Genomic DNA, 20,620 nt, shown 5'->3' with positions numbered 1-20,620 from the left:
TCATTTAACCAAATGAGTCACGCAGGCGCCTCAGTTAATTGTTATTTCTAATGCATTAGTGTGTAGAGCTGAGAAAATACATATTTTATGGAAAATACAAGATAAAATAAATCATAATGCAACTGCCAATTCAAACGGAGAACCACCAGGGTTTTTTTTACTTATCCTCTGATTTTAAACATGTATCACTTTTCTTTAATGCTCTCCCAAGTATACAAGCATGAGCATTTATTTGCTTTATGCAACTATATATAAACAGAATAGCAGTATGAGTACGAGCATCAACAATATGATTAGTGAAGGCAGGGTAAGCTGTTTTTTGCAATTATTTTTGTCTCCAGGAGATATCCCACTGGAGAGGATAAGCCAGAATTATCTGTTTTGAAATAAATTGAAATAATGCAACTCTGAGTAGATTTATCTGCTTCTTCCTCTCCATCCTGATTTTCTGTCCCTAGAGGAAGTACCCCTCATTTTAGATAAATGCTAGCGTGCCACACACTTGTCTCTATTTTACTTTTTCTCATAAAATATATCCACAGCGATTACTCCACGGTGGTATATAAAAGTTCTCCTCTTTCCTTGAATAACCGTTCAGCACCCCATTGTATGGATATACCATAGCTTAGTATGATAGCCTCCCCTCGATAGACATTTGGGCTGTTTGTGTTTTGCTCTGATAAACAGTACTGTAATAAAAAGCTTTGTACGTGCAACTTTTGTAATTCCGCTCGTGTATATTCAGGGTAGACAACTGAAAATAGGACTTGAGGGTCAAACGGTAAATTTTACTGTTGCTATTTGGTTCACATAGTCCTTTTTCACCTAGACTTTCTCTCCAGCTGCCAAATTTCTCTCCCTGCCTCAGGCTTCCACACTAATGAGAATTTTTAATCTAAAATGCAAATCCGGTCATTTCCTCCCTTTGCTTCTAGACTTCTGTGATTTCTCCGTCTTGACACAATGGAGATGAACCTTTTGAATGAGTCACTTTGACAGGCATTCCTTCCTTGTTTTGCTTTCTAGGCTCACTTCCCGCATGTCCCCTGATATAACCTATCCAGTCACAGCAAACTTTCAGAACTCACCAGAAAGACCTACGCCCTCTCATGTGTTGCACATCATTGTTTCTCTCCCTGTTAATCTCTACACATCCATAAACATTCGGTTCATATTCTCTGCCTCTGTGAGTTCTTCCTAAATTTCCCCCAAATCAAAATTAGATTTCCCATTTTGCCTCTGTGGCGCTCTTTGCCTCCCTCTGTTGGAACCTTGGTGACATTTTTTGGCAACTCTTTCCTAATTACAATTTCCTATGATGTGGATGTGCCAAAACTGTGCTGAAAAGTAATGTCCAGGGTAACGCAGCCAGGAAGCAAACAGCCTGTCATCTGAACCTAGTTATTATTTCTCTAAGAGTCTGAGGTCTTTTAAGTAGACTGAACTACTTTTCTAAACATGGGGATTTTTCTAGTTGACTTTTCAGCTTCCAGACCTCTCATTGTGTTTTAAGCTCATTGACTCAGTAGATTTTAATGGAGACAGTGTGGTCTCTGACATCAGACAGACCCGAGTCTTATCCCTAACACTTGGCTTTAACATTTACTAAGAATAAGAGTCTTTAACCTTTAGGGGCACCTGGATATCTGACTCTTGGTTTTAGCTCAGGTCATGATCCCAGAGTTATGGGATGGAGGCCTCCATCAGGCTGCACACTGGGCTCCTCTGTCCTCCTCACTGCTTGTACTCTCTCTCTCTCTCAAATAAAAAACAAAATACATGAAAAAAAAAGAATTTTTAACTTTTAGATGAGTTCCTTAGTCAATACACCTCAAATTTTCTATAGATCATGTCATATATATAGATAGATAGATAGATATAGATATATGTATATCATCTTTATATATATACATATGCATACACCATGGCAGGTGATATATACAGCATGTTTTTGAAGGTTCATAAACATCAGGAGTCTTCCAACGATAGCAGGAATTTTGCTTTGCTCCCCTGTATTTCTAAGACGTAGACAGTAAACATACATGGTCGGTAGTCAATACACAACTGTGTGTGTGTGAATCATCTGTTGCAAAGCCCATTCCTGAGCAAAGGTGCCCTTCGTCCCAAGTTGCACTTTGCAGCGGATGGCAGTACTAACCTTCTGATTTCTGCCACTCCTTTTTAGAGCATTCAGGTTTCCAACTTGGGGATATTCCTGACCTTAAATACGTGCCGCACTCCTCGTGCTCCCAAGCAGCTGGCAAGTGTGTCCCGTCAGCTCTGCTGAGCAGCGTCCCTCTCCCTTGCTCATCCTCTGTCTTTCCTACTGTCCCCCTGCACCCCAGTCCCGTCGCACCTGACTTTCTGAAAGGGCAGTCTCTAAACTAGCCTCAGCTCATGCCTTTCCTGGTCTACAGCAACAAACCACCCTCTCACTCCCACTCCCAAACAGGGTCCCTTTCTAAAAGTGTCATACCTGATGACACTATTACTGATTATACTATAGGTGATGAGTTCAAATAAATAACAAAAGTCAGTGGAATTGTAAAATATATATAAATACATAAACATATATATATAATATATATCCATATACACACACACATATGTATATGAGGCAGTTCCCCACAGACAAGGTTCAATATCCCAAGCACCTCATTTGGAATGCCCCATAAATGGTCCAACCTGACTTTATGTTCTTACCAACCTCTCCCCTCCCAAGTTTGTATCTAAAACAGCTCAACACAGTGTGCTTTACACCCTCAGATTCTTGGGTGCCGCTTTTTCTACCATTAAGCTATATCCATCTCTCTGTGGGTATCTCTTCTCATGGGAAAATCTGCAGAAAGCCTCCCAATACAGTCCTGTGCTCCTTGCTTCGCTGACTCTGTGTTCTATGCGCTCATATTCTGACGCCGCGTGCGTGTCTTGACCATAGGTTGTGGCTCATTTCGTCTGTGGATTCTCCACAGCACCAGGCTCTTCCCCGCAGCGGAACCGCCTGCCCAAATGCTGGCCAAGTTGACTTCACAGGGTCAGAGATTCGGGAATTTTTGAGGAATCTTAGACACCTTCCAGTATGATACCTTCATTTAATATATTAGGAAATTGCAGTTCTGAAAAATCGTGAAACTATTTCGTTGAAACAGCACGAAAGCAATAAAACCAAGTGTGCATATACACTTTGGTTTTGGTATTCCCAGCTGGTAATAATCCTCCGAATTTTTCACTGTGATGGAGAAGGATCTTTTCACTGTGATGGAGCCAGTGCTCCAAAGAGAGTACGTTCCCTATAGTAGGAGGTATATCACATGTCATGATTGTAAAATGGGTCAGAGGACCAGACCCCCAGGACTGAAAAGTGAAGGTGTGGACTCTGCTGTTATTAGCCACATTTTTATTCCTCATTATTTTCTCTTGAGCTCTGTTGATGATCATGGTTATTCATGAAGACACAAAGGGTGCCCCAGCCTCTCCTTCCCTTCCTTGCTCACCAGCTCCAAAAGTCTTTCCCATTTGGTGCATCTGAAAGACAGGTATGACACAATGAGATGTCTATACATCTATGTCTACACAGAGAGTTAGAGATACACAGAGAAAGATAATTTAGATTTAGAAAGTAAAATAGAGGTTTTTATTAACTGGGAAAATAGAAATAAAGAAAGAAACCTGGATTATTATCTTGGAAAAATACAATTAGGTTATCTGTGGTCCCATTAGCCAAGGCATCATCACCGTGGTTAGGTGAACAAGAAACATTGTCCTGCATCTATTACGTCATATGAGAGCTCAAATCTTTCCAATTGCAGAAGAATAAAAGTTGCGAATTCCCTCTGTGCGTCAAGTAGAACTTCCCTGGGTACACAACTAGGTGATGAGTTTCATGCCTCAGTGGGTTTCGAAATTTTAATTTCACTTAAATCCAACTTGAATTTTATGTGGCCTATTTTATTATCTTGTAAGAGAAACAGAATGATATTATTTACAGCCTTGGTTTTTACACTGACAGAAAAAAACAAAAACATTTCAACTCCCACTTGACTTGCAAGCCTCAAGTCTTATAAACTGAAATGACAAATGTATGATTTGTGTAATCCAGTTAGTCACAATTAGATTGTTCTTTGGGTTTTGTTTTGTTTTGTTTTGTTTTTTTGTCATTAACACTCTGTCGTGAAAAGTTAACAACCACCACAAAAAGATGTGACATTACAAGTAAAACTCAGAACTTAAAAAAACAAAAAACAAACAAACAAAAACACTGAAGAAAAGCACTGCAAAGTTTTAGAAGGGATTACAAAATGTCCTCCACAAACTGCAAACAGAGGTCATTGGTGGTATCTTATAGGAGACTGGAAGGGGTAAATGTAGCGCATATTGAAAAAAAAAAAGCCTAACAAGGTGGGGGCCTTGCAAGAATTCTCCTTAATCAAATCCATTCTGCTCTTTTCCCAAATGTTCCCCTAGGTAAACGTGGGCCCTTGCTGTATTCTTTGGTAAAATGTAACCGGAAACACTACCTCAGGCTCCCTAACGTTTAAGGAGAATCCGTCCCCCTATGTGGATGGCTCAGAAGCCTGGTGTGAACTGATGTGACCCCACTTTCAGGGCTCCCAAACTGTTCAACCAAGAGCACCCAAAGAACTGTGCAGATTCAAATAGCATTTCTCACGGTTTAATGAATTAGGGGATGGTAGCTACTGACTGGATCAGGAGACCTCAGGCCTTACAGAGGAAATCAGACACCTGTCCTTCATTGCCACCAAAGCCTCTGTCTCTCCCTCTCTCTCTCTCTCTGTCTCTCTCAGGGTGCAGTATAGACTCCATCCAGCACAGCCTGGGGAAATGAACTCTTGCAGGTGACCCTGGGGACGAAGGGACACAGGAGCTCTAAAACTTTCCAGGATGATCAATGTTCTTGTACCCAGTCAACCCAACCATTGACAACATCAACCCAGGGCTTGGTCTTCTGGGGGTTGACATGGAGTGGAGCGAATATTCCAGAGCCCAGGCTAAGAAGAGATGTGCCTGAAACACACCCCACTTTTCCATCAGACACTGGCGCCCTCTTCCCCTGCACCGTCCTTCCCCTGCCCCCATCAGCCCTGGGCTGTGTCTGCCCTGCTCCCCAAGTGGGCAGCAGCACGGAGGGCAAGTGACCTCCAGAGCCTCTGCAGGAAGGAAAGGGGGCTTCCCTCACAGTCCCTGCTCCGCACCGCACACACTCTTCCTCCTGGACCTTCCAGAGGCCAGACTGGAGGCCCCACTGGGTGTGCATTTCTCAGGCTCCTGCCCATCCCGTTCGTCACCCTAAACTTTGCTATTTAAATGAACTTTTCCTCCCTCCTGTCTTTGCCCCGGGGCTCTCCCGCAGCCTCGCCTCCTCCAGTACCTCCCTCCTCGGTCCCAGCCCCCTGGGCCTTGTGTCCTCCTCCCCCTCCCCGCGCCCCTTCACCTCCTGCAGTCCTGGCTGGGCTCTCCAGATTCCCGGGCCGCTGGCTGGTGAGAAATCTCGGCTGCAGCCAGGACCGGAGTCCCCCGCGCGCGGCCCGCTGGCAGCAGAGGGCGAGGCTGCGAGAAGGGCGAGGGCTGTCGGGGAGGGAGGCCGGCCGTCCTCCCCGCGAGCCTGCGGGCATGCTGCAGGGGGCCAGGGGCCGGGGGCGCTGCTAAGTGCCGGAGCCCCTGCTCCGGGCTGGCGGACCCGGGCCAGCGGGCCGCCCCCCCCCACCCCGCCCCACTCCCGCCGAGCGCGGCCGAGCAGCGCAGAGAGGGGCGTAGGGGGTGCCCCTCCCCGGAGCAGGTGCCTAGGCGAGCGGGGAGAAGACGAGAGGGGGGAGTGGGCGCGCGGCGCGCGGGGAGGGACGCGGGGAGGGGCGCGCCGGGAGCAGGGGGCGCGCGGGGAGGGGCGCGGGCCGCGGCGCAGTGCCGGTGTGTGCGCGCGAAGGCGAGCGGCGGGCCGGGCGCGAGGGAGGCGAGGACAGGGCGCATGTCTCGTCCCCGCGAGCAGCCGCCAGACGCGCCACCACCATCTTCTGCATGTGCAACCTTAGCAGCCGGACGGGAAACCGCTCTCGGGGCTATGGAGACTGCGGGAAAAACCTGGCGGCTCGCGATGGGCTGCTGAAGGGGCGCAGTGGGGGACCACCAACCGCCCGCACCTCTCTCCTTTCTCCTCTTTTCTTTTTTTTTTTTTTTTTTTTTTTTTGGTCGTTTTTAATTTTAGCGCCATCGTGGTCAATGCCTGTGTGAACAGCCTTTAGGAAGAGTGCGAGAGAAAGAGAGAGCGCGCGCCGGGGAGAGGAGAAAAGAAGATGAGGATTATTTGCAGGCAGATTGTCTTGTTGTTTTCTGGATTTTGGGGACTCGCCATGGGAGCCTTTCCGAGCAGCGTGCAGATAGGTGAGCTGTGCCTTGGTGGGGCGTGCATGTGGGTGTCTGGGGCAGGCATCCGAAAGTGAGTTCGGCGAGTTGCCGGGGAGCCGTTCGGGGATTCGGGCGAGCCCGCCTCTCCCTTCCCCTCGCCCCGGTGCAGGCTCACTGGGGATATACACACCCTGCACACCCGTTCCTCCGCGCCCGCGCTCTCACTGCCACCTTGGGCTCGCGTCGCTTAAGTAGGCTTGGAATAAGTTGCGGGGGGGAAGCCCTCCGTGGGTTTGATTACATGCAGTGTGGTCTTTCTTTTCACCCCTTTCCCTGGAGCGCTAAGGGGTGTCGAGTTTGGCGGGGGTAGTATCCTTATTGTTATTGTTGTTGTTATTATTATTATTATTATCAATGTTGTAAAGACCCTTCTGCCCCTGCTGGACTCCGCAGCTTTCCGGCTGTTCCGGGAAGACCCTGTTTGAGCAGAAAGCGTTTGCACCCGCACCCCGTCGCCTCTGCTCGCTGCCGGTTAACCCATTCCAAAGTTAGGTCGCTTTCCTTCCCGAAGCCTTCTGTCCCTCTATTTTGTTTTCCTCTTGCCTCTTTGGCCCTTACGCCTCCAACTCGACTCGACCCAGTCGCCAGGGACCCTCCCCATGCCTGGCTCTTCATGCTCTTCTCCGCTCCTGTCTTTTAATGGGACGCAGCTATTGAATTTCTTCCAGCTGAGCCCAGCCTCAACACTGCACCACGTCCCCGGGTCTGGAGGCTGAGTCCACGAGCTGCAGGAAGACAAAGTTCATTTCTCCTTCCCGACTCCCCGCGTCCCTTTATTTCCGCGTTTTAATGCAGATCCTCTCTTGGGTGCCTCCGCTTGCCTCTTGGGGAGAGATGCCCCCAGCTTGGCTGATGTAGCAAGGTGCTGGGAATCATGGGGAGGGCAAGAGACAGAAAGGAAAACACACTCCGTGGGCCCAGAGGTCATTGTGCTGTGACAGATTGGGGCACGAAAGAGCTGAGCTGTCCTAAAGACCAAGATCCCAAGCGTGTACCTTGGGGACAAAGGGCAGTCCCGAGACTGGAAGCTGTCTTCCTAATGGTGTGTGTGTTGCTGAATGACAGCGGATTTGACAGGGCTCCGGGTGGGGACTGCATTTCCAAGAGGAAACGTTGAATGTGCTTTTCCTGCTGTTTTTATTAGGTGGTCTCTTCATCCGAAACACAGATCAGGAATACACGGCCTTTCGATTAGCAATCTTTCTTCACAACACTAGCCCCAATGCGTCCGAAGCTCCTTTTAATCTGGTACCTCATGTGGACAACATTGAGACAGCCAACAGTTTTGCCGTGACAAATGCTTGTAAGTAAAACATAAGTTGTGGATAAATTAGACAATCACAGTGAGGCCACACGGTGCCCCCTCCCCTGTATCATTATTATTTTACAAATTGTTTTTGAAAGAAACGCAAGATTGCTACAGTTGGCTGTTTCCAGAGCAAATCAGAGTTAAAAGCAAGATTTAGTCTCGGGGATATGCAGCCGGTCTTTCTTTCTTCTTTCCTTCTTTCTTCTTCTTCCTCTTCTTCTCCCCCCCCCCGCCCCCCCATTTCTTGTCTGGATAATTCAAGTTGATTTCTGCTTCACCATTCCGGTGTTATATTCCTATTACCTGAATGTCAAGTTAGGGAAAATTGTACCCAATCTAGTTTTTTTATTCTGTTCCCCTGTTTTTTCTTATTTGCTTTTCGCTTGAGTAAGCCCACGTCTTGCTTTTAAAGAAGACACAAGCTGTCTTACCCTGGCAAAGGCAAAGGAAGCTTTGTTAAGAGTGAGAAAGAGAGGAGCTGTGATGTGCAGGAAATATATTCTAGATGGTTGGTTGACGCTGCAGATGATCTGGTGATGTCACTTGAGGCTGCCCTACTCTTATATTCTGGGTTGTAAATGTCTCTTACTATCGCGTGATGCATATATCCTGTGGATATACCTCCATGAATCCTTAGCTCGAAGCCAATTCATGTTAGTCTACACTCCACCTGAATTCACGAACCAGCCCAGCCTCATCTATTATCCCGCACGATGCAACTCAATGGGTGACCTCACCTAATGCTGTAGTGAAACGCTGGCACAGTGCTCCCCCACCAAAGTGCTGTATAACTTAATGCAAAAAAAGATAATCAGTTGTGTACTAATTTGAAACTCTCTAACATACGGTCAGCCACCAGAGCATTTATACAGCATTTTCCCTCTTGAAGGAAATACATGTTTCAAATATCTCCTCAGCTTTTACATTCTCATTTACCCTGTTCAAAATTTTGGGGCTTCAGATGATGCTTGCAGATTATGTAAGATAGATAGGAAGAGTTCCTTTGTAGTTTTGCATAGCAGTAATAAAATGTTTAATTTGAATTGTATTTTTATTATTGTATCAAGTGGAGTATATTTTGATTTTAAAAGTCCTGTCAGTACAAGAAAGTATACTGAACAAGGAAGTGATACTGAAAACAAATGGTTTTTAAATATTTGGAGGATATCTACTTCATTAATTTAATTGTTTTATTTCATATTATTTTGCCATTGACTCATCTAACAGTTACCAGGATTGCTTTTCTGTAAATTTGGGCATCCAACTATTACTTTATTTTAGTTGGTTTCATAAGGAGGTGCAAGCACTTGACATATTTGTAAACTGCCACAATTGTGTTATTTTTCAGGGATTCTGTAGTTGCTATGAGCACTATTGAATTAGGAAAAATCGTTTGTCATATTTAGTGATACAATCAATATTATAGCAGGAGGAAGTTACTTTTAAGCAGAAACATACGTGAATTAGAGCCATGTTTGTGGATAGTTCTATTTGCAGATTTTATCAGCTGTTAGTTTTGTGTTTGAAGTTTTGAAAGGAATGTCAACATTTCAAATAGTTCTAAAGTATTCTGCTCAGTACCTGAATATTCTTTATTTTTTAAATTATTTTTGCTTGTCTGTCCTGAGATTCTATCAACAAAACATTACTAAGTTTAAAAATAAGTCATGATCCAAATATATTCGACAGTGCTTTGTCGACAGTAAACTCCTATTTAAGTATTAATCCTTATTACTAAATTTTGAAAGGCTTTCTAAAAAGTGTCAGATATATTAGTTTTACTGTGTTTTGCTTTTACAAATTAAGTTCTTAAGTATTCTGAAGTTTGTGTTGTGACTTCCAGCTGTAGAAACCATAAAGCTCTGATCCTTTCTTACCTCATATCATTTGTTAATCTCCTTCAGGATAATTTTAATTAGCATTATTTTTTTAATGTAATGGAAGTATTATATAAAGTATTACTGGTAAAGTACCTATAAACATGAGGAATTGCCAAGATGCTGCACACAGAATGAAAAATTAGAAGATCTAAAATAGAGAAAATATGCTATTTTTTAACATGTTAGGATTGAGAAAACTACGTAAACTTTAAGGCTGCTGATGTTGAATCCGAGTGTGATACAATGTTAATGACAATATTTTTCAATAATCACAAATAATTGATTTTGTGTGCGTTTAACATAGTTTTTTCAAACAACATAAATTGTAAATGAGGAAGAAACATTTTCTAGTGAAGAAAAGGACGTATTATGATTATTTTTTTTGACAAATGAGTGTGCCAAATGTCCTTAAGGCAAACCTAAGCAGAATTTCGGGGGGAAAAATCCACTGTCACAGACTGTGGGTCAGGGGATTGGCGTTTGTTGTGTGGACTCACCGAGAATACATACATGTGTGGTTTTCCGGTCTAATTAAAGGTGAAGCATAAGCAGTAAGTATGAGGCAGCCTCATCTATCAAGCTCTCTGCCTTTGGGTACGAAAGGATAAAAATAGTATTCTGGAAAATTAACATGGAACTTATTCCTCAGAGTGATACAGACTGGATTTTTAAATTTTTCATGTTAGATTAAATATAAAGATATAATATATGACTGGCTAGGTTTCTTTTCATTGTGATTTTCCTGTACTGGATCCTTGTAAAACTGCACCGTCCAGCCTGTCTGTGAATAAGGGCCATTACACAGGATAAGTATACGCGAAAGGCGCAAAACGCAGATTAAAGAATAAAGAATATTGGTCATCTACTGGACAGATACAATTTCATGCTGCTGCTTCTGCCTCAGAACTAGGACTTCTAAGAATACTTTGGGCAATCTAAACATTCTGTATACACAGTTTACATACGATGTTAGTCTAGACCTGATTAACTCAAACCAACCACTTTGGGTACAAATACCAAGTTCCTGAGCGGGGAGGGGGGAAATTTCGGCTTAGGTTTTCTTTTGTCTTTAATAATATTTGTGTAAGATTCATATTGTTTTCCTTTCAAACTGTTCACATTGTCGGAAAGTCACACTTGGCTCAGTATAAACCTGAAATTATAGGAAATACAGATAATATAAAATGATGACCTATTTCAATAACGATAAAAAGTAGGCATAATAAATGACCCAAGTATTCAAATTCCAAAATGTAATTAAAAGTATATCTTTCTTTGTTGTGATGTATCTAAGTATGGGGTATAGCAAAATGGATATTTTATAAATAAATTCAACATGGCGGTGCTCTCTAATAAAATGCCATACAGTTGACTGATACTAGCTATCCTTACAAACAGACATGCTATTTAAATTGGATATGTCCTTTGCAAAACATTTGGGATCGTCTGAAAGCACGCTGTTTTCTTATATTTTCAATAGTTAACAGACATATTTTGTTTTAGAGGATGCTGTGTGTTAAATTTGACCGTAAGTAATAACCAAAATAGTAAAGTAGTCTATCACCAAATTTTTAAGAGCTAAAAATATCTGAGCCATTACAATTATTAGCCTAATCCGCTTGCATTAGAAACCCTTCCTTTTAGTAAGACAGTACCTATGCCACGTAATCCACAAATACTCCGTTTCTGAAATGACTCCCTTTTCAGATGGGCCGTCGGAAATGCATAATAAAACAGGTCAAGTACAGATCAAATACTATATTGTTGCTGTGGTGAAATAATAAAATAATCTTATGATATATATCCAACTTTTTTAACTTGGACTGGAAGGACCATTCAGGTAATACTTCTTTTTTTTTTTTTTTTTTTTTTTTTGATGAGGTGTTAATCTCACTCTCCTTTTCTGTCTAAAGTCTTTTTGGTGGTTTAAAAAATGGTGGATTGGAAAGTTGTAACAATCCCAAGTAGAATGAATATTATACCCTAGTAATGGTGGAAAAGTTGTTCTTTTTAGAGTTAAATAATCGTTCTCTTTGTGGCCTGTTTATTTGTCAACTCTAAGTATTCAGGATGAGTGGTACTTGTAAAAGTAGGTTTCTATGTAAAATATACTTGTTTAGTTAATCTAAATATTTTGGAAATATGACACTATTCCAGTAGACACTTACAGGCCTTTCTACTTACATATGGTCCTTAATAAAAACTCACTGAATTTAAGGGTACTAAATAATACTATCTCTTCGCTCTAATTCAACAATGCTTAAATACCGTACATTTTCCATTTTAGGGGCATGAAGCCCTAAAAAGCCATTCTAAGAGTTTACATTGGGCCAATATAATAATCTTAAACATGCTAAAAATAAAAGTCTGGTAGTTTGACCTGCAGAGTTGTTATTAGAGAAATATAAGAATTAAATGCTGTTTGACTTTTGATTATTTTTACAGAAATGAACAATGTGACTACTGTGACCTCCATGAGATTTCTTTATTTAAATTGATACCAAATTCTATGTTGATCTGGAATGATTCTTTGATAATCTTTCTCTCTTCCTCTTAATTTTCTATCCTGAGAATGATGAAAGTCCTATTCATATAGTTTGTCCCTTTCTTGAGGGATAAGACGGTCCATAATTTGCATTGCTGTACTTCAAAATTTTCACGGGATTAAGCTTTCATAAAACTATTAGAAAAATTCCTTAAACTTTTTTTTCCATCCAGATCATTCCAAATGTTATTGATTTCCCAAAGAGGAAAATTTTGACTTTGCAGCATTAGGAAATATGTGTGTATCTTATTCACAGAATTTTATTATTGCTGAGGAGTTTACCGTGAAGAATAAATGTAGTACACCTTACATTTTATGATGACACATAGTTTTTAAACTGCTTTCATATACATGATTTTGTTTGCCCTCAAGCTTGTCTCAAAGAGAAACACTCTCAGAAGATAGTTATTAATTTGGTGGGTAAGCCAGCTTTGGCTCAAAGGAGTCCCGGGACTTGTCAAACACCAGGTAGCTAATAGGCTACAGGTGAGGGTTTGAACTCTGGTTTTCTAACTACTGTCCTAAGTTATTTTATGAGGAGTCTGTTGGGTGTGAAAAATACATCTATATTGGGATTACTTCTGTTAAGAAAGAAAAAAGAATTGCCATTTATCTTTTCTTCTAATTTACTTGCAATGTTTTGAAGAAAATAGGGCAAGACATTTCTGGGCAACTTCTTCATTAATCATATGACAGTGAGTGATTTAGCAAAGGCTGAAGTCATATTATGTAATGAATTTTTCCATCCATTCACTGGATTAGGTAATGAATGTAACCATTTATTCATTAAGCCTATTTATCAAGGGCAACTGTATTTAAGACGCTGTGCTTGCAGTGAGGGTACGGGAACATGTAGGGTTGGGTCCTGCCCTCAAGGAGCTGAGAGCCCTGTGGGAAAGACAGAAAAGTCAGGCATTACAGTACAGTCGAACTCAATGCCATGATGGAAAAACAGTGCTACACAGAGATGAACAGGAGAATAGCACCAAACTCAGCGTGACATCTCAGGTGAGGAGCCTGCAGATCTACGTCTTAAAGGTCTCATTGAGTCCTTTGAAAAAGAGGAAGGAAGAGAGCCAAGCCTGGCCCCAAGGAACAGCACAGGACAAGGCCCTCAGGTGTGGGCGAGGCAGGTGTCTTTGAGCCACTGAATATGGTTTAGTCTGGCCGGTGGTATTGAGTGTGAGGGAAAGGACAGGTCTGCTAGGGGAGAAGATTTCTTGACCCACAGAGGATCTTGTTGATGTTTTGATTTTGTCGATGAATAAAAAAGGGGGGCCGTTAAATGATTTAAACACAACAGTGACATCATCAGATGTATATTTTATAAATAGGCTGGTCACAAGAAAGTGAATGAATCGGAAGGGACTATCATGGAAGAAAGAGCCCAAGTCGGTTGAGTCTTGAAGGAATACAGTTTAGGATGATACATGCTTGAATGAAAGCAGAAGCACCGCGCATTGAGAAGAGCACACAGATCCCAGAATACGGAACTGTGGACAGAAGCTCATGCTGGGTTAGGTGTCTTTGTCGGGGAGTGGAAAGGAGGCGTGGTGAGAATGAAAGATGAGCGCTCAGATTTCTAGCCTGGGCACACAGTTGGGTTCTGGTACCATCCACTGGGACAGGACACGGAAGAGAAGGAGCAGACCTGAATGGCGAAGGCGAGGTTATGGAAGTACTGATTTTGAGGGTTTAAGAGGCATCCAAAATGGAGCTGTGCTGTAGATGGTTGGACTTGTGTTTTTGGAGCTGCAGGGCTCAGTGGGAACTGAAGACAGGCATTTGGTGACGATTGAAGCCAGGGGGGTGGTGAGATCACCCAGAGAGAGCAAGAGCAGTGACAAGACGCTGAGGAAAAAACCCTAGGAAACACCTTTACTGGAGGGGCAGGGAGGACAATGGGTCAGAAGGTTCAGAGGCAAATGGGGCAAGAATAATTTCACGGGAGTCAAGAGGTGAGGACAATTTCAAGTAAATAGTGAAAAACCTTCTCAAAGGCTGCAGAATTTAAAGAATGAATTGCAGGGTTAACTGATCTTAAACATCAGGCTTTTCTTCTCTTCAGAGTGTTCTTTTATGTTTTGACTAGATTAAAAAAAAGCCTTCATTAACCCCACGTGGATTCTATTAATAGTACTCTTTCGTAGATAGTGGCCTAGAATATTCTTATCTTTTTCTCAGAGGTAGGGAGAGAGTCTTTGACTTTTACCCAGATGGGCTTGAATTTGCATTGTGCTGGTGGGTAAGTCACTTAACACTTCGGAGCCTCAGTTTCTCAATCCAATAACCCAGGGAAATAACACCTTCCATACGTGGATTTTACGAATATTAGAAAAGTGTTTGGAAAACAGAACATTCATTCATAACACAATTAAATGTAGTCGTGTGAACATTTTCTGTGTCATATGGAGCATTTATTTCCGAGCCTAACTTCATATTGTAAGAGTTACATTTTCTGTTGAGATTTTGAGAAGTAATTTATATTTTGCATGAATATATTTTGTAGACATTTCCTAGGAATATTTTTTTACTTCCCGCTGAATGGCTAATTTTAATTTACATATAAAAGTCTAAATACCGGGGCACCTGGGTGGCTTGGTCGGTTAAGCGTCCGACTTCGGCTCAGGTCACGATCTCGCGGTCGGTGGGTTCGAGCCCCGCGTCGGGCTCTGTGCTGACAGCTCAGAGCCTGGAGCCTGTTTCAGATTCTGGTCTCCCTCTCTCTGTGACCCTCCCCCGTTCATGTTCTGTCTCTCTCTGTCTCAAAAATAAATAAACGTTAAAAAAAAAAAAAAAAAGTCTAAATACCTATTTTTCAAAATTCTTTCCAGGTCCTAACAGAGGATAATTTTATCTGGAATCTATGGGCCATTCAGAGAGAGGATTAGTTCATGGATGGATGAAAGAGGTTGATAAATTCTCCTAAGTATATGCAAAATTTTATGTTTTTAAGCACTGTGTGTGTGTGTGTGTGTGTGTGTGTTGTGTGTGTTTACACAGAGACAGTCTAAACTTTTTGGATGACTTCTCAGTGAATCCCCACCACAAAAAAAGGGTCCAAGACCACAGGTCTAAAAGAGCTACGCATAAATTAGAAACAAACAGTACTTCATTTCCTACCTTCATCAGTTTAGAAGCCAGTTGGATTTTATCCTGGAAACTAACCAGGAATCTTTCCATCAAATCCATCTCCATTAGCTTCTTTCTTGACGTAGAAAATAATCAGTGTCTCCCTGGCTGGAAAAATGCTTGGCTTGGTCCTCAGCCTCTCAAACTGCCATCCCATTATTTTTATTCCTTCTCTTACTATCAGAGGTTCTACGCATTCCACATCAGCTCTTTCTATTTTTATCACGATTTATCTTTTCCCTTACTATCACCACTCCTGGAACACTGTGTTCTTGAAGGTCATCAGTGACTTACAAATTAGCAAATCCAATTGTTATTCCTTGGTCTTCATTGTCTCTTAAGAGTCTTGGAGATTTGCATTGCTGAAGACTTCCTGTTCTTTGAAACTCATTCCTCTCTGGTAACAGTAGCTACTCCAACAGGGGGCTGACTACCTGACAAAGGTCTTGTGTTAGTTGCCTCAGTTCTTACACAGCTGCAAGAAGCAGGCCTTATTATTTCCATCATTTTATTTGTGGAGAAACTGAAAATTTGTAGTGAAGAAAATTTGCCTCACCGTAATGTTTTCAGGGTATCAGATATGGAAGTCCAGTTTTACTGGCCATTCATACTATGGCAGCTTGGGAAGCACAGTATCCACGAGATACCCATCACTTGGTGTGACAGCAGCTATGTAACTCTTACTTTAAATAGAAACATGTTTTTCTTAAAGCTACCTCTTTGCTTTAACAACTTTGATTCACCCCAGCCATTGCGTGTTGCATTCTACAGTGGACATCGATTCTTGGATGGATTTGCCATGCAGCACAGAAATGAGAGAGTTCTCGTTCTAATTGATGACACCCCCATCGCTTTATAAAGTCCATGTCACGAGTACTGTCAGGTATAAAAATGACAAAATGACTCTTTTAAATGTTATGCAAACAGTGTCTGGTTACTTCATCAGTTGACCAACCTACAGTCACACCTTGGATTGAGAATAACCTGTTCTGTGAGTGTTCTGCAAGAGGAGCAAACATTTCTAATAAATTTTAACTTGATAAACGAGCCATGTCTTGCAATACGGGTAGTACGTGATGCCGAATGTCACATGAGCCAATGGTTCTTGAAATTTGCTTTGATATACAAGTGCTTTGGATTCCAAGCAGGTTTCCAGAACAAATATGCTCACAAACCAAGGTTTACTGTATTTTATATTCTTTTATAGGAGTGTCATTTGATTTCAGAGTAACTACTCCCATTCAAAACATATTTTCCCAAGTTCTTCCCTTTCATATTTAGCTCTCAGACATTTTCTTTCAGGTTTTCTTGGACGTGTTATTAGATTCCAAAGAAACATAGTGTTGACAGTCTTAACATCACCCAAGTCAAAATTGCTGTCTGGAGAGGATCATCACTTGTCTCTGTCTTAATAAAACTACTAGTATCATCAATAAAAAGTTATCTTAGAAATGAATGGTAACAAAATGTGAGATTTAGTACTTTCCTTGAGTAGATGACTGTGTTTATCCAGATGCAGAAGTCACACAATCAGCTGTAGGTAGCATTGGCTTACTTTTGTTGCTTACATGCTTCTAAATTAAGCAGCTTTTCGTCAGGAACTTTACATATATTGTGCCCTGTGTTCTATTTTTCATATTTTTGTCTTTTAAGTAACATGTACTTATGAAAATTTCAAATAATTCAGAAATCTTAAAAAGTCCAAGTATTCTGTAATCCTACCACTTAGAGGTAATCACAGTGCAGACCTAGATAGGGAGACAAAGAGAACGAAAGGCATACGATGCTAATATATGTCTAGAAATAAAAGCATTTAATAAAACTGATGACATTCTCTGCTTACATTTTTTTGAGGGTTTATTTCACATACCATAACAAGTTTTCCGTCTGTACAAAAGAGTGGTCCCATTTTCTTTTACTGCTGCAGAGTATGTCTTTCTGCCTTTACTATGGTGGGTCAACATTTAGGTTGTTTCCACATTTTTGAGAGTACAAACAAAATATCTGAAAAACTATTTGTGTACCTGTGTGAGTATTGTAGAGCTAATTCCTGGTGATGAAATTTACTGTAGCAAATATTGTGAGTTTTTGCTTTTAATGGATACTGTCATTTTCTTCTCCTCAAAAACAAAACGTTACTTAAATTTACAATCGCCAAAATGTGAGGATGATTGTTTTTATATGACCTGCCAACACTAAGCTGTTAAGTATCCTGAATCTTCACTTGTTCCTGATGGGTGCAAATGACATCTAATTGCTCCTTTAATTTGCATATTTATTATTAATAGCGAGGCTGAGAATATTTTCATATATTTATAAGACCTGTGGCCTTCTCTTGTGTTCTTCTCCTTTGCCAACATCTTCTTCTTCATGGGAGTGTTTTATGTACTATAGAAATTAACCCTTTGTTGTCTGTGTTACAGATTATTTTTCTCCTGTGCCTTTGGCTTCTACAGACACATTAAATGTTTATGTAGTCAGATCTGTGAGTTATTTTCTTTATGGCTTCTCTTTTTTCATTTTTGTTTTGGTTTGGTTCGGTTTGGTGTTTTTGGTTATACTCATAAGGGTATTATTCCTAACCTTAAACCTATAAAAATATTATCCTACATTTTACTCATACCTTTAGGATTTTAAATGTTATATTCATAACACCCACTTTTGGAATTTTCTTATGTCCATTAGGGACTTTTTTTTCCTGCGCTATTTATTGAATGAGTTATTCTTCCACGGCTGCTTTGCACTGACACATTTGTGCACACCTCCTGCTCTTTCCCGACTGAATTCGAGCTTGGACGGGAGTTCTGCATTTTCTCACTCCCAACGTTCTCCTGTTTGTTGTTCTCCTTTCTCCCCTGTGGGTCCCTGGTGGTCACACTACTCGTTTTGATAGGTTTATCATCTCCTTTCCTGCTCCTCTTCCTTCCCTGTTTGTCACTCACCATCTGACCAATGTACATCTCCAAAGTGCACTGTGAATACCGTCACCTTTCTCCATTTCTGTCCCGCTGTTCTGTCCCCTTCAATGGTGCTTTTTCTCATAATTTCATAATTGATCTCCTGCTTCTACTCTTTACCTCTCTCCATCCACTTTACATACTGCGCCCAGTGATGGTCTTCTGACTTTCTAACTCACAGACCGCCTCTTTCTTACCTCAAACCTTCCAGAGGCTTTGTATTGTCTTAGGATAGAATTGCAACTCTGGCATGGCCCTGCATGATGTGAGTTTCGTCCACTTCTTTGACTTGTGCATCGTGCTAGAGTCCGCTTGGTCTTCTTTTTGGTTCCCTGACATGCTTTAACCTTTTCTTTTCTCAATGTCTTGTACTTGATGTCCCCCTTTTTTTTTTAATCCTCCCAATCCAGTTATTTGCTTGACTAGCTTTTTTCTGAACCTTCAGGACTCAAGTCAAAATTAGCACTTCAGAGAAGTCTTCCTGACCCACCCCTCTAGAGGAAACCCTTTCCTTCCCAAATTCTAGTTACTCTCTGTTGTATTACCAACCCTCTACTTTTATCACAATTACTGTTAGTTACTGTTTCCATTCATTTACTTCTTTATCTTCTATCTCCATCACTTGAATATAAACTACCAAAGCCAAGTGCTTCATCTGCCTTGTTAAAAGATATATCCTCCTAACCTTGCACAATGCCTGGCACAAAGTGAGAGTCAATGAATGTCTTTGAATAAATGAATGAGCATTATGTGATGAATTTTCCCTTCACTCATCTTTGGGACATCCTTAGGATAGCTAGGACAATTTTGTATGTTATCTTAGAGAAAATCAAGCTGAGGATATGAAAGCAATGAGGTATCCAAAATAAATGTTATCTATTTTCTTTATCTGAAGCATGTTTTTGTTGTTATTTGTTTCCATTAGATTCAGGTATGGGGTGGGCTAAGTAAGGAGGCTAAGTAAGTCCTATAAGGAGGAAAGTGGGACATTTAATGCAAATTAACAGACATCGTGCTGGCCAGATAGCACTTTGATAAATGTGCATCTGGTAGAAGAGAACTTCTAGGTGCTTATACCATGTGGTGTCTGCGGACAAAATAACTAGAAAATGCTGATACAATCCACTTTCAGAGTACAAGAAAGCCCGTTTGGGAAGCCAGGTGAACTAATAAGCACACTCAGGAGAATCCCATCTGTTCAGACACTGACTGCTTGTTTGCACTTCTTAAAGTTCATGAAACTAGAAAACTTGTAAAAACAGTAGGCTGGCGTCAACTGTATGATGCTGTTTCTGCCCGTTCTTGATGACCTCTCTTGAACCTTCAGTAGTAAATTTCACAATTGGCTGGTTTCTATAACCATTTATCCCTCCCTTTTTGAAACTAGCCCACCCTTGGTGAAATTACTTAATTTTCAACTGCATACACAGTCTTTCCCAGGCAATTCTGAAAGGCTCTTCACCCCTTCTCTGATCCAAAGATTTGGAATCAAGATATTGTTTTTCTTCTGAAAAATATGTGTGCTTCTTCCTTTCCTAGTGGAAAGCTTATAAGTCAAAATGTTTGTCTTTTTCCTCCGATAAACAGGGAGTTCAGTTTCACTTTCACTGCTCAGTAACATTGCTCCGCATTTTAAACATTTTGCTTCGTTTTTATATCCTTGATTTTTCTAAAATCATATATATGATATAAATAATATATCACAGGTGTGTATTAAATATGGTATGAGCCTGTTTCAGATAAACATACCTTGTAAGACTATGTGCATCATTTTAGTAGAGAAGCATAAAGACACGGTTGCTGTCCATTAAAAGTCTAGATTATATCCCATTCGACACAGGTGTTGGTCAGCTTTTGCTTGAATGGTTACATTTTCTGCTTAGTACCATCTGTATTTTGGTATGTCTTGGAAAATGATTTATAGTAGATCAGTAGGTAGGTGGGCAGGGAGGTAGGTAGGTAGGTGACCTGTCGACTTCAGCAGACTGCTTGAGCACAAGGATGATGGCCATTAGTACTCTGCTCTGAGGGCCTGGCACCGTGCCTGGAACATTGCTGTTCCATACTCAATAATTGTTTGCTGACTAATTGTGAGAGGAAGGAAAGGAGAAAGAGCTGATTTCTTGTTTGCATATTTATAACAACTAATTCTTAGCAGAATTGAATAACACAAGTCTAGCTTTTCTATATGACTCAAACCCTTCACATTTTTAAAAAACATATCACATGTCCCCTTTGTACTTTCCCAAGCTAAATATCAGTTCCTTATATAACTTGGTTTCTAAGGCCTTTAACATCTGAGTTCTGGCATTTTGAATATCCTCTGGATTTATCATAATTTCATTAAAATATATTGACCTGAATTAACCCCATACTC

The 20,620-nt window shown here is 41.3% G+C and overlaps 2 protein-coding genes across 7 annotated transcripts in view; one reads left to right on the top strand and one right to left on the bottom strand.

The window, feature by feature from the left end:
- Window positions 1–2,600: 2,600 nt before the first annotated feature.
- LOC144613016 (uncharacterized) lies at window positions 2,601–5,985 on the bottom strand. Its single transcript, XM_081790168.1, has 3 exons — window positions 5,861–5,985; window positions 5,453–5,801; window positions 2,601–3,525 (listed from the first exon to the last, which is right to left on the bottom strand). Exons 1-3 carry the CDS (start codon window positions 5,983–5,985, stop codon window positions 3,445–3,447), a joined length of 555 nt encoding a protein of 184 aa, XP_081646294.1. The 3' UTR covers window positions 2,601–3,444.
- Window positions 5,595–20,620, top strand: part of GRIA4 (glutamate ionotropic receptor AMPA type subunit 4) — a 403,247-nt gene continuing 388,221 nt past the window's right edge. For 4 of the 6 annotated variants that reach the window (XM_078432679.2, XM_078432681.2, XM_078432683.2 and 1 more), the window contains exons 1-3: window positions 5,595–5,797; window positions 6,221–6,396; window positions 7,565–7,723. In XM_078432679.2, coding sequence (XP_078288805.1) covers window positions 6,309–6,396; window positions 7,565–7,723 — 247 coding nt within the window. In that variant the 5' untranslated portion in view covers window positions 5,595–5,797; window positions 6,221–6,308. Of the gene's footprint in view, window positions 5,798–5,900; window positions 6,397–7,564; window positions 7,724–20,620 lie in introns of those variants that run through there. The other 2 variants (XM_078432687.2, XM_078432680.2) reach the window with 2 other exon arrangements.

This window comes from Panthera onca, chromosome D1 (assembly GCF_046562875.1).
Source record: "Panthera onca isolate mPanOnc1 chromosome D1, mPanOnc1 haplotype 2, whole genome shotgun sequence".
NCBI classification, from domain to species: domain Eukaryota; kingdom Metazoa; phylum Chordata; class Mammalia; order Carnivora; family Felidae; genus Panthera; species Panthera onca.
Note: the sequence above shows the minus strand (reverse complement) of the source record. Positions and strands in the feature narration are given on the sequence as shown.

Bases quoted from the DNA above. Each gene is read 5' to 3' on its own strand.
- LOC144613016 (XM_081790168.1), bottom strand. From the start codon at position 5,985: ATGCGCCCTGTCCTCGCCTCCCTCGCGCCCGGCCCGCCGCTCGCCTTC. The intron at 5,802-5,860 runs GTCCCTCCCCGC...CCGCTCGCCTAG, and splicing joins CCCGGCGCGCCCCTCCCCGC to GCACCTGCTCCGGGGAGGGG. The intron at 3,526-5,452 runs GTGAAGGGGCGC...CCTGTCTTTCAG, and splicing joins CCCAGCCAGGACTGCAGGAG to ATGCACCAAATGGGAAAGAC.